At 34.6% G+C, this 14221-nt stretch overlaps 3 protein-coding genes across 3 annotated transcripts; 2 read left to right on the forward strand and 1 right to left on the reverse strand.

The window, feature by feature from the left end:
• Positions 1-656: 656 nt before the first annotated feature.
• On the forward strand, positions 657-2807 carry HO133_007055 (uncharacterized protein; the record flags this gene model as incomplete). Its single annotated transcript, XM_037297950.1, has 2 exons — positions 657-1163; positions 1218-2807. The coding sequence occupies 2 exons, from the start codon at positions 657-659 to the stop codon at positions 2805-2807; spliced, it is 2097 nt and encodes a 698-aa protein (XP_037156585.1).
• A 911-nt stretch (positions 2808-3718) lies between these two features.
• HO133_007056 (uncharacterized protein) lies at positions 3719-5907 on the reverse strand (the record flags this gene model as incomplete). Its single annotated transcript, XM_037297951.1, has 3 exons — positions 3719-3789; positions 4535-5657; positions 5692-5907. 3 exons carry the CDS (start codon positions 5905-5907, stop codon positions 3719-3721), a joined length of 1410 nt encoding a protein of 469 aa, XP_037156586.1.
• A 3971-nt stretch (positions 5908-9878) lies between these two features.
• Positions 9879-10517, forward strand: HO133_007057 (uncharacterized protein; the record flags this gene model as incomplete). Its single annotated transcript, XM_037297952.1, has 2 exons — positions 9879-10007; positions 10122-10517. 2 exons carry the CDS (start codon positions 9879-9881, stop codon positions 10515-10517), a joined length of 525 nt encoding a protein of 174 aa, XP_037156587.1.
• Between the last annotated feature and the right edge of the window lie 3704 nt (positions 10518-14221).

The following is a 14221-nucleotide window of genomic DNA, read 5'->3' on the forward strand; positions in this document are numbered from 1 at the left end:
TATGTTTGAAATGCTATCGAAAGTATGATAAGAGTACGAGGCAATTCCGAGCGATGTCCAACGACATTAAAGACAAACACCGGCAGGGCATGCTTTTGATAGGCACCTTTTCGGAGATTTCCTCAAAGCCACATAACCGGCACTTGCCCGTCTTGTTGGACATCTCGTGATGAAACGAAGGAGTAGCGTACCACATTTCATCTGATGATCAAGCCAGGCACGGCTAACTACTCGTATCATATCCGCACCAGTCGGACAAGGGATCCAGGCCTTTTCCAAAGCCAACGTAGTACCATCAGACCTTCATATGCGACGTTGTACTCATGATGTCAAAGATCCTGTTCTTCCTTGCAGTTGCGCTCTCAACTGCAAACGCCTGTTCAAGATCATAGCCTAGGGTGGACGCGGCAGCAGAGAGTAAATGATATAACTCTAAATTGGGAGAGAACGAAAGCGCAGGCCAGCTCAAAGTCAAAAATATTCAGGGGTCCCTTCAATCAAATATCGCAGGCTCGAGCACCAGAGGTGTCACTTGGACGAATAGGAGCAGTACTCGGTATTGGGGGATCATCGAATGGAACTCTACTACGTGACAATGTCATAACGCTTAGTCGTATACAGCTGTTGTTTGGGAAAACAGGATTGGACGCACAACGATGTCCTCGAACACGGATGACAGTCTGGGACTCTCGCAGCTCCAATCCGCACTGCCTCCTCCTCCCCAGTATACCGAAGCGACCTTACAAAGAGACGTAAAAATCATCGACAATTCGAATTACAACCGTGGTCCATGGCTACTCCGACGGACCTCAATTCACGTGGAAAGTACACCCAACGATGCCTGGCAAGACGACAACTCTTCTCACCGAGAAGTCGCACCCTCCATTAGAAGCAACGAAGAGAAGAAGGCGCTACGGAATCTGTTGACCCGATTTGGCAACAAACCAGCCGAAGACCAAAGTGAAGATGGCAGAACTCGTTGGGATGTAGGCCAACGTCATGAATCGTCCGAATTTGGCACGAGTGTCTTCATTCAAGCAGCACAGCCGCTGAAGGTTCAGACACGGGAGCGCCATGCGATGAAGGGGCTTGAGCAAGCCGCGAGTGTGAAAAGGTGGCCAGGGAACGGGAACCCTGCTGAACCATGGGGCAAGCTCGCAAAGGTAGACCTATACATCGCTCTTGCTATTGACGACGAGGGTAGCTGACGTATCTAGGATCCTGAACTTTGGGACCCTGCTGGAGATACATTGGTATATTACGGCTACCAACGTCCCCAAGCTTCGTTCCGAGTCAAGTCATCGACTTTGGAGGAAACGAGATCGGAAACACTCGCCTCAATGCTGCAGGAAAGCTACAAGCGTACCCCCAAGCCTGCACCATCCGTAATATCCGCTTCTTCTTCAGAACTGGGTGTCAAGAGATTCGGACTTGGTCGTCGGGCTCCGTCTTCGGCTTCGGTGATCAGCAACCCCGGAAACGAGGCTCAGATCCGACATGAGATCCACTTTCCGGCGCCCGATGGTGCTTCCAGGACTGAGATCTTACGGCACCATATCACCACTCGCAACTTCTTCGCCCTTCTGTTGAACAAGCCTCTTGTTGGCCTAACGTTCTATCAAGCGCTCATAGACCTGCACGAACGCCTCCTAGTGTTTATGCCAAGGGAATCTAATTGCACCGACGTGATCATCGGATTCTTGACGAGGAATCGTCTCAACAATATCTGCAATGACCCCGCAGCTGCAGCTGGGTTACTTGCTTACAGCGAAGATGAGGAGGTGCAGTGGCCAGAGGGTTGGCGGGAAGGTTTCGTTCACTGCAGCGGCATGTACACGAAGTTGCGGGAGCTACCAGAGTTTCGCGATGTCAGCCATGTCTCTCGGACGCTTCTTGAGCGGTCACATCTTGAACTCCAGGCTAGGATCCAGGTTGCGGAGGACAGATTGTCAGCTTTCGATTTTGACGACATGTGGCCCTCTCACACAATTCAGCCTCCTGCCGCTCGACGTACATTCAACCACTTCCGCCGATTTCTGCTCCAATTCTATGAGAGAGCCTACAAGACTTGGCCTCCGCGCGGGATCCAAAATAGCAATGGCAATTGGCTGACAAGGGCCGTCATAAGCCACCTGCAAAAGGACTTCGGCTCGCTTTATGACTACTATGTTGATCGAGACGTCGTCTGGGCCGAGACCAAGGAGCCCAGCGAGCGGTATCGAGTCATGGTGCGCAAGAAGAACACAGCGGTCACCAAAATAAACAATGATGGCCTCGATCTCGCCAAGCTCTTCGTCCACTTCGACCACAAGCACAAGAATCCTCACATTCCGCATCCGTACCCGCTGCTGCCAGATTCGATGCCCGTCGGCGACACAGGAAAAGCGCAGCAAAAGCAATCCCTCTTCGCCAGCAAGTCCAAAGCCTTGGAGAAGCAGATCATCCACGCGTACTCGGTAGCCAGCAATGCTCTCATTCTAGGCCCCGACGTCGCCACCAACAGCTTAGTCGAAGCGTTCCAGCGTTTCGAGAAGACGGACCATCTGGGAGAGACAGACCCTCGTGATGCGAGGAAAGGCCGATGGATCCTTCTCTTTGGCATCCTGCAGATGCTCTCGCACGTGTCTGCTGACACGCCAGATCTATGGTTCAAGGACGATGTCTCTTACTTCTTGATGCCACGACTCAAGGGAACACCGCCCTGGGTCACGGGACCTGGGACTGTGTTCGAGGAAGCCGCGCCAGCCGCAAGTCACTGCTGGAGGGTTTCAAAATCTGCGTGGGGGAAAGATATACTGGCTACTTGATTGCGTTTCTGGAAAGCCAACCTATCCCATCCACTGGCGCCGGGGGTGTAAAATGTCTCGGCAGAACACCACAAACTCGCTTTCTTCGCAAAACAAGAAATTTCGAACGGCAAAAAGCAACTTTCTATTGCAAAGTTTCGGGTCTGCTTATGAAGAATAGTCGCGACACCGAAAGTTTTGGTCTGGTCGCAGTCGTTGGACTACACTGAATCGCAACGAGAATATTTCTGATGTTACACCCTGCCAGTGGATGATGGAGTAGCATTTCGCAACCTTTTTGGAATACGTGAAATGAGCAACACGGCGATTATAAGAAGCTCGACCCGCTGCTCAACGCGTATCCGGTCGTTGGTCTAAAGCATGAAGACGATTTGCTTAAGCGAGCGCTCCAAACCGAAGAAGGCCAAAATGCAGGCATCGCATTAGCTCGGAAGTGGTGCTGGCAAGGCTGTAGAGTACTATCGCTCCAAAGCGAGTTCTCACAACGGGTGGCCTCTGCAGGGTTTCATGTCCCAAAGAGATTGGTCCCAAAGACGAAATTTCAAATTACGGTCGTCCGGCTTATGTCCCCTTTCTCTGCGCAACGCGAATGAAGCCAGCGCTCAAGGCTGGCAATCTCTCTGGTAGCCCATCTCTTCTAAGTCGACCTATATGCTTTCGGACCATCAACTCTACAATTCCGGGACACGCTCTTGGTCCTATAATGGAGACCAGCACGACGGAACCGGACTTGAATTCGAGCGCGACATCGTCAGCAGCCCCGCGTGATCAGTCCAGCATAAGAGATCCGGACGGAAACTGGGTGCACCATCACCAACAGTCCCGCCTGATCAGTCAATCTCTGTCTACCGACTTGAAACCCCGCACGCACTTGACAACATTTGCCCAAGTCCTTCGAACAGATTACCCCCTCAATCCAACCGCACACAGGTAGCCCTCGCACGCGCTTCAGGGATCGAAATGCGCATCGTTCGACGAGAGCCTCGAGAAGGCTATTCTGGATCTTTCCCATCACGGCAAGCAGTGGAGAAACGGCCTCCACTCACCCACCGCCGTCTTGCGACACCACGAGCCGCAAAAGGGTCATCGAAAAAAAGCAATGGAATGGCGCGGGCACCGATGCGACCCTTCAGGCCGGTTCGTCGGCCCAGGGTGGCGGATCCCTCTGCAACGATACTCACCGTAAGTTCGCAGCCTGCCGTGACGGAATCGGTACCGCGCTGATCATCGCCCGTAGTTGGGATGCCGAAGCGGTTGTAGAGCAACGAGATCAAAAATGTGATCGTGCGGCAAAAAAAAAAAAAAAAAAAAATCCTTTTTTTTAAAAAAAAAAAACCCCCCCCCCCCCCCCCAAATTTTTTTAAAACCCCCAATTTAAAAAACAACCAAAAAAAACCCCCAAAAAAAAAAAAAAAAAAAAAAACCCCTTTTTTAAAAAAAAAAAAAAAAAAAAAAAAAATCCCCCCTTTCCCCCCCCCCCCCCCCCCCCCCCCCCCCCCCCCCCCCCCCCCCCCCCCCCCCCCCCCCCCCCCCCCCCCCCCCCCCCTTTTTTTTTTTCCCCCCCCCCCCCCCCCCCCCCCCCAAACCCCCCCCCCCCCCCCCCCCCCCCCCCCCCCCCCCCAAAAAAAAAAAAAAAATACCGAGGGGGGGGGGGGGGGGGGGGTTTTTTTTTTTTTTAAAAAAAAAAAAAAACCCCCCCCAACAAAAAAAAAAAAAAAAAAAAAAACCTGGGTGTTCGGGCCACATTGCATCGCGGGCGCGTATCCCCCTGATCTGCCATACAAAGTCTTGTGCTGAGCGAACCTGCTGTAAGTCGCTGTGAAACCTTAAGTTCGCACGAGCTAGGTTGCTATAGATGATCAAATGCATCTTGTCCATGGCTTCCCGGTACATGAGTCCGGTATATCGCCCTGTCGGCACGCTTTTGGTACTGTCGCCGTCTCTGCTAAGATACCTGAAATCACTGAGGATGTCAAGTGTGCCTTTAGATTTCTGAATGGCTAAAGCGATATCGTCGGCATCGTATACCGCAATTGCTTCTTCAAAGGCTGAGGATACGGCCAGGAATTGATCGTGAATGCTTGGTCGGGCCCTGGATAAACTGGTGTGGATCTCCTGCCGATACCGCTCGCTGATCGGGGCGTCGATGTACGAATATCCAACATTGTATACGGCTCGAAATGGCTCTAGAAGCCTCCGTGATCGAGGACTGTCGATGGAGATGGGCCGTTCTAACAGTCTCGATTTGGCATCCTTGATTCCATTGACCATTGCGCTGCCACTGCCCTTTATTTCTCCGTAGACAGATGCACTGCTCTCGTCAGTGGCTCTTCGATTCTCATCTGGACCTGCACAATTAGCCGCGGCAATCTTGGTGGCCGCGGTCAGATATCCCACTGGATTTCCATCTGTGGAGGCATTCGAGTCAAGATATCCCTTTCCAGCCGTGCCCACCTCGTCACCAATGGTAAACCAGAGATCCATAACCTGCAGCGGCTGTAACTCACGTCGATAAAATCTATCGATCGATCGCAAAGCTCTGCAGAACACTGGAAGATCGTCGCAAGCAAAAATGAAGTGATGGTAACCATGGTGATCAAACAACAGGGGTGATGGAATCAGATTGATTTCCATCACGTGACGTGTACAGGCTTGCGCTTTCGTGCCTGTCGACAGAACTCGCAGCCCACGGCCACTTGAGCCGGTACTTCGGTAGCCTCCGAAATTAGTCGGGTGGTATAGTTCATTCGCTGCCACAGAATTGATACGAATGAAGAGGTTTTCCATGTAGAATATGTTGCTGGCTTCAATGTATACCTGTCGGTTGGTAAAAAGGATCGAAGTATGGAACTGATAAGTGTATTTGCATCTCAATGTATCCTACGTAACGAATTAATCCAGGCTCAGTCGGGTTATTGGGAGACTGGGCAGAACTTGCCGATGCAGGTTCTCCATGAAACTCCTTGGTGTGCTTGGTTGAAAGTAGGAAGCGATAGATGTTATCTCGGATCTCACGAGGTGCTCTCATGAACGGCCCTGCATTTCCTATAGAAGGCGTGGCGGCAGGTGGATCGAGGCTTGGTGTTGAACTTGTTGCCATGGTTGGTTGGAGAATTGCAGTTTGCTCGCGCAAGTGGAGGTCTGGACGAGACATGTCTGTTTGAACGTTTCTTCTTATTTACTATCCTACAACAAGTGGAATGGTTTTCAGTGGACCCTGATGGCTGAAACCCGGCGGATTCGCCTTACCTCTATAACACTTTGTACTCGAACATTGACTGAAACGACTGTTTGCAGCAGGTCGCCGAGGTTTGCAAATGACTCGGCTCGATGAGTGAGCTTAGTCAGAACGTGAAGTCACCAATCGTACCTTATGCCTCAAGGTGTTAACCGTAATTTGCGTGGTCGAGGAGATCCAACGATTAGCAGGTTGAAAGCTTGGAAGGTTGAAAAACGGGCTGTGATGTTCCAGAAAAAGGAAGGTCTGGTCTTGTAGAGTACAGTAAGGGTTTGATGGTTGTAGAGATGCCCCAGGTTGTGACAACTAAGACGGTGCGTTCTAAATGTATAAATACTGTTGGTTTTGACGGCTTATGGCCATTAGCCATAATGTGGCTGAGGGCTACAGCCATATAGCTATGGGCAAATATAGCCATAGGTAATATAGTTATTAATAATAACTATATAGCTATAGTTATAGTGTATTAGAGTAATTAGTTTACTTAATATATATATAAAACTAATATATCTAAAAGGCTAAGATATAACCTTCGAAGTAATTTAATTTATTATAAATTATAAGCTAAAATCGAATAACTTAAAGAGACGAATCTCTAGTAATTTAGTAAGCGATTTTTTATATTTATATTAAATCTATATTTATTTATATAAAGTTCTTTTCTTATATTCTATCTATCTATATATATAATCTATTTATATAATATTTATATTTATATATAACTTTAATCTTAATTATATTAGATATAATCTATTATATTACTAATAGATTATAAATTTAATTAGCTATTAATCGAGATTTTAGTTTTTTATTATATCTATCTACTATTATTATAATCTCTCTAAATATTAGAGAATATAGCTATCTTAAGAATTTTATTAAAGAATACTCGAGAATAAGGCTATAGTAGATTAGGAAATAAGATTGTTTATTCGCTAAATAGATAGTATTATTAATTAAGAGTCTTTTTTATTTAAAGAAAAAGAAGAAAGAAGAGAGAGAAGAGAATCTTTTACTCGATTTAAATAATTTATTAATAATCGATTTATTAAAGAAATTAAATAAGAGATTTATTAGTAAATCGTATATTAAAATAAAAGTTCTAAAGAATTTAAACTATTATCTATAAATCTAGAATTACTAATAGTTTTTTAAGAGATAAGATATCTTTAAAATAGTATTAAAGAAATTATTAATACTTATATAATTCGATAGAGAGTTAGTTAAATAATAAATTATTTTAAATAAATAAATCGCTATATTAATTAGAAATAACGTTAATTAAAATTAAAAGAGTTATATCGTTTATCTTATTACTTTTAAATCTATATAAGATAAACTTTATTAAATTTATAAAATAAGTAATAAAGAATATTTTTTTATTATATTATAGAAATTCTTTAAATATATTAAATTAGTAGATTAAACGATTAATTAAATAATAGTAGATTTATAAAATTTATAGAATAAAGTTATAGATCTAAATCTAGTCTATATATTATATAATCTTACTATAGCGATAATAATTATAAATACTTATTAAAAGAGTAAGTTCGATATAATTAAATATAATTTAGAAATTAATAATAATCTTATTATCGAAATAATTATAGAATATTTATAAATCGTAGAGTAAGATAGATAAATTAAGAATAAAGATTTATTTATATATAATAGACGAAAGAATTAATTAGATTAAAAGTCTTTTAGAGATATAAATAAGATAGAATACTATAATTATAAAAAAATTAAATATTATAAGAGAGAGTATTTAAATAAGAAGAATAAAAAGAATAAGAATTATAGAGCGAAGGATTTAAATAAGTAAAATTATAAATTAAAGAATTAATTAAGAATTGATTAAAGAATTTAAAGATATCTAAAGATAGTAAATAAAAATACTTAGATTATATTATTATAGTAGCGAATAAATTAAATAGCGATAATCATATTAGCGATATAATCGATATATATAATTAAAAGAAAAACTTATAAATAATTAGAGAAAAGTTAGAGCTTATAAATAATATATTATTAATAAAGAATTTTTTTATAATAGTAGACTTTTTAGAAGATAGTAACTAGCTAATAAACTTCGAAGCGACTCGCTATATAATATTAAATAAGAAATTATTTATCGATTTATAGTCTTATTAGAAGAAAGTAAAATTTAATAATTAGAGCGAGTTAATAGCGAGAGATAAGAGAATTATTCGAATTTATATAGATAACTATATATAGACTATAGAGAATATTCTATATATTCTAAAAATAAATAATAATCTACTATCTATTATAGTATTAAATTAAAAGAGTTTTAAAATATAATTTAAAAGTTTATATATTAGAATTATTAATATATTTATAGATAAGATAATAGTAAGAGATTATATAAGAAATAGTCTATATTAATTAATTAAATCGATATTTAATAGAGTATTCGCTTCTAGAAAGTCTAGATCTTCTTTTAAAAGTATATTTATATTTATGAAATAAGAATAAGTCGATTATTTTTAACTAATATATTAATAATTAAGCTATATTAAAGCGTATCGCTTAAAAAATCTATATCTCTATATAAGAGATATAGAGAAAATAAAATTATCGAAAGAATTTTAATATAATATATATAACTTTACGAAAATAGTTTAATAGATTAATAAGAATTTTAAACTAAAGAAAATAATATTAGAAGCTTAAATATATATTAACTTTTAGAAATTATATCTTATAGTTAGTATTATAAAGAATAGTAAATAATTTATATTTCTTATCGATAAGGTTATTAATTAATTAAATCTCGAGTTTATTATATTAAAGAAATAGATCTATATCTTTATTCTTAGAAATATAATTATAATTAATAAAATAATTAAAATAAGAGAAGTAATATTAGTTAGAATTAATAATATAGAGAAATATAAGTTAATTAAGAATATACTTAAGAAATGAGATATTATTATAAAATTTATAATTATTTATATTCTATATTAAAATAATATCGTAGAACGATTTAATAGAATATTAATTAAATTTATAAGATTTATATTTAGTTAATTAAGTCTACTTATAAGCTTTTAATTAGAAACTATAATTTATATAAATTATTTAAAAAATAAATTATTATATAATAGTAGAGAAATTAAGTTACTTTACGAATTATAATTTAATAAAAAATCGAATCTAAGTTATAAAAAAGTCTTCGATTATCTATATTTAAGTTATTTATTAAAAGAGAAATAAGAAAGTAAGCTATATATTATAGTCTATTAAAGTATATATATTAATTACTATTTATTTACTTAGTATTAAATTTATAATTCTATAAGAGCGTAGTTTACTAGCGATTAGCTAGCGAATATAGACTATAAAAGATATAGAGTCGTTATAAAGTTTAATAGTATATTTAATAATAGAACTAATCTTTAAAGAATATTAAAATTTCGAGATATATAAAGTAGATCTACATTCGCCAAGTGTCATGAGATGCCTCAGGGATACTCATAGGGCCACTAGCGTAGGCTTGGCACCGCACATATCTGCCTGCAGACCACATAGATAATCAACATCTTTTACAACACACACATATATGAGTCAAACCATAATGATTCCTTAACAATTGGTAGCAACACCTTAAGATCTAATTCCACTTGATCCTACGATGTAGTAGACGTCTCTACGAGCCACGTCTACACCACACGTTTACGCAAAGCCCACATCAACACCTAATAGTGTGACGCTCCAAGCCGGCCCTCACATACACTCGCAGTCATCGAGTACCATTTGACAACGTCCACATCGATCCTTTCGCTAGGCCTATCGATATCGATATCATGAATTCATACGCTGAGAGACTCGCCTCATTCACGTCATGGCCACATGTGTGTCCAAGTGCCTCTACCGTAGCCCGTGCTGGCTTTCGCCGAGAATACGACCCTACTTTTCCGTCCCCTGATCTCACTGTATGCTCACTATGCGGCCTTGATCCTTGTGACTGGGACAGTGACGGTACTCCTACTCCATTCGATTTCCACGCTACTCGATCACCGGAGTGTCCATTTGTACGTGCAACACAGCAGAAGAAGAAGCACCGGAATCAGAAGACTCGCCAGCAATATACGAGAAGGTCTCTACAAGCCGTCACTCAGCAAGAGGAGGAACCATTGCAGCAGGCAAATGCGGAGAACACTGCGGAGAAATCAAGCGACAATAAGGCCACCATCAGCAAGAACACGGCTCAGCTCTCCACAATCCCACGTCATATGCTCTCCACGGTTCCACGTCAAATCACCACTCAGCAGGCGGAGAACGACACTACAATTTGGCCTGGTATCTCTGCGTGCCTCAACAATATCACATTGATATGGTATATCACTGGAATGACGTCACAAGAGGAGGATCTACTGCGACGATCACAGCCAATTGGATCTCTTCAGGACGGAGTTCGGACGATGCATATCTGGACGAATTGAAACCGTCTGATGTCTTGCTCCGGTACTATTCGAAAGGCTTTCACTGCGGCAGGAGAACTCATGGGATACACACTACTAATTGGCCCGGCATCTCCACTCCTTTCCGACATTCGAAAAATCATGCATGCATACTTCTTGCCATGAGGACATGGCATTTCTCTGTTTTTTGTGGGCAATTGTCATGAGATGCCTCAGGGATACTCATAGGGCCACTAGCGTAGGCTTGGCACCGCACATATCTGCCTGCAGACCACATAGATAATCAACATCTTTTACATCACACACATATATGAGTCAAACCATAATGATTCCTTAACACTAAGCCTCTAGATATATAAGATATATTATTAAAATTAGACTTTAGAAGAAATCTTAATATAATATATATAATATCGAAGTTTTAGTATAAATAGCGCTAAGATTTATAATAGTATTAAATTTAATAATTATTTCTTCTTCTAGACTCTAATCTTTAGATATCTAAATAAAATAAAATATTTATTAAAAAACCTTTAAACTCTAATAGAGAAATAAGAGAAAAAAGTTAATTTATTATAATATTATTTTAATAATGCGATAGAACTAATTATTACGCGCTATAGACGCGTTATTAATATATTATATAATAATATTAATATTATCTCGAGAATAATATCGCTTTTATAATATTAATTAATAATAATTTATAATAAATTAACGCGTTTAGTATTAACGTTTCTATAGCGCTAATTAATAACCTCTATAGCGAATAGATATTTAATTTAAAATTTTATAATAAAATTTTAAAACTCTAATAGATAAAAGAAGATAGAAGAGTTTTCTTATATATAATATTATTTTTATAGCGTATTACGCTAATAGCGAAGTAATATAATAATAATCTCTATTATAAATATTTAAAAGAAGTAATTAATAGAGTAACGCGTTTATAATAATATCTTTAATTATTAATTAATAATAATAATAGAATAATAATAATAGCTAGATAACGCGACTTTATAGATAATAGCGAAATATTATTATATCGCTAATATTTATATTATTAAATATTATTTACTAGTATTAATACTATAATAAAGAATATAAAAACTCTCTTTAAATTATTTATTTTTATTCTTTATAACTTTTAATATCTCTCTTATAAGTATTTACTTTAGCGCTATAATATTAATATTAATATTAATATAAATATAGTATATCTTATTATATTAATAATCTATCTCTCTTTATTATAAATATCTTATTATTATTAATAATATTAATATATAGACTAATAATTTTATAATACTCTTTTTTAATAATAATAATAACTTTAATAATAAGTATATAATTATTTTATAAACGCGATTACTAATCTCTAACTATTTTTATTATTATCGCTTTATATATATAACTATTAATAAATTCTAATATTTAATTTATTATATAAAACTTATTTTTATTAAAATATCGATTTATATATTTAAGATAAGTCTTTCTTTTATAATAATTATAAGATCGAAAAGCGCGATATTAATTACTATATTAAAATTTCTCTATATCTTTAAACGTAGATAAGAAAATCGATATAACGCTATCGTCGCGTTAAATAATTTTAATAAATATTTTATTAACGAATTAAACTCGATAAGAAGATTATTTAATAATATAAATTATAGAAATATATAATAGCGATAACTTTAGTTATCTTTATTATAATTATAAATTTTTAAAATTAGTTTATAATAATAAATAAATATATAGCGAAGTTAAAGAAAATAAATAAGTTATTAAAAAAGAAGCTTAAGAGCCTTCGTCGATATATAATAAATATTAAAAAATATTAACTCGAAGATTATACTTTAATTAATTTCTCGTTAAAATAATAAATTAATAAATTAAATTTAGAATTTAATATTAAGATAGCGAAGAATATTTAAATAACGACTTTTTTTAGTAATAGCGCTAATATAAGATTTCTAGATAGTTCTTTAATAGCTACTTTAAGTAAAAATATATTTATATTAATAATATATATTTTAATATAATATAGCTTCTTTATAGTAGAGTTTAATAGATAATTAAATAATATAATTATTTAATTAATTTATATCTTAATAATAATAAGTATAAAGAAATATATATATAATATAAATATTATCTAGAAATATATTTAATCTAATCGATATTTATATCTTATTTTATCGCGTTTATTTATTTATTATTAATTTATATAATTAAAGAGATTTATTATTATTTATTATTTAATACTTTCGCTTATTATTTATTTATTTATAAATTTAAATTAGCTCGCTAATACTAATAAGTTTATTATTTAATAATTATTAATTATACTCTTTATCTTAATTAATTTATTTAACTTTATATTAAACATCTTTCTTATACTTAATCTTATTAATAATTTCTTTAATCTTTTAAAGCTTATTATTATTAATAAGCTTAAAAATCTATATAAAGATATTCGCTATATTATTATAATCGCGATTATAATAAAACTTAAATAATAATATATATAAAATATTATAAATTTTATAAATTTTATATATTAAGAATAAAAGTGAATAATATATCTACGCTTCTATCTTATTTATAATTTAAAATAATTTTATAAATTTATAAAATAACTTCTTATTTAAACGTTTTTACTTTAAATTCTTAATTACTAATATTATTAAATCGCTTATCTTATAATTTTAAAATTAATATATTTTATTATAATACTTAAATTAAATCGTAATAGCGCTATAAAAGCGCTCTATTATCTTATCTCTTAATATTTATAATTTTTTTACTCTATTATTTATAGCGAATATCTCTCTCTTAATAAAGTTATTCTTAATCTTCTAATAAATTTTAGAATAATATTTATATATTAAAAAAATTAATATCGTTTTAATAGAGAAATATTAACTATTTATATAAGCGAACTCTATTATTAATAATTATTTTATCTAAACATTTTACTTATTATTAGTAAATATATATAAAAAATATTCTAATATCTAATTTTAACGCTTAATTTATTTATTAATTTATAAATAAAAAATAATATTTAGATATTACTTAATTTTAAAATAAAAGTAAATAATAATTAAAAGCTATTAATAAATATAGAGCCTCTATTATTAATAATATTATTTAATATATTATAATAATATATTATTTTAAAATAAAATACTTTCGCTAGTTAAACGATATCGATTATAATAAATATAGAAATATATTTTATTATTTTTATAAATCGATTTATTATAATTAGAATAATATCGTAAATAATACTCTTATATATACTCGCTAATAAGTTAATAATAAAATCTAGAAGAAGAAAAATTTATAATTTAATAGCGATAGAAAGCGAACTTAATTCGCTATAGAGGCGATATCGCGAAGTCTTAATTTATTAATAAATATTATATATCTTAATATAATTAATAATTTATTTTAAGCTTTTATCTTAATAGTATTTATAAATAAATAATTTATATATCTTTATAGCGTTAAAGTATTTAAATAATAAATTATTATAATATTTATTAATAAGCTCTTTTTTTAATATCTTATCTCTAGAAATATAAAGATAATTATTATATCTTAATAGTTTCTTAAAGTCTAAGATCTATATTTAGCTACGTATATAACGCTTAATTATTAACTTATTAATATTAATTTAAAAAGAGTTTATCTAATTATTATAAACTTATAAA

This window comes from Letharia lupina, assembly GCF_014066315.1.
Source record: "Letharia lupina isolate WasteWater1 chromosome Unknown contig_3, whole genome shotgun sequence".
NCBI lineage: Eukaryota > Fungi > Ascomycota > Lecanoromycetes > Lecanorales > Parmeliaceae > Letharia > Letharia lupina.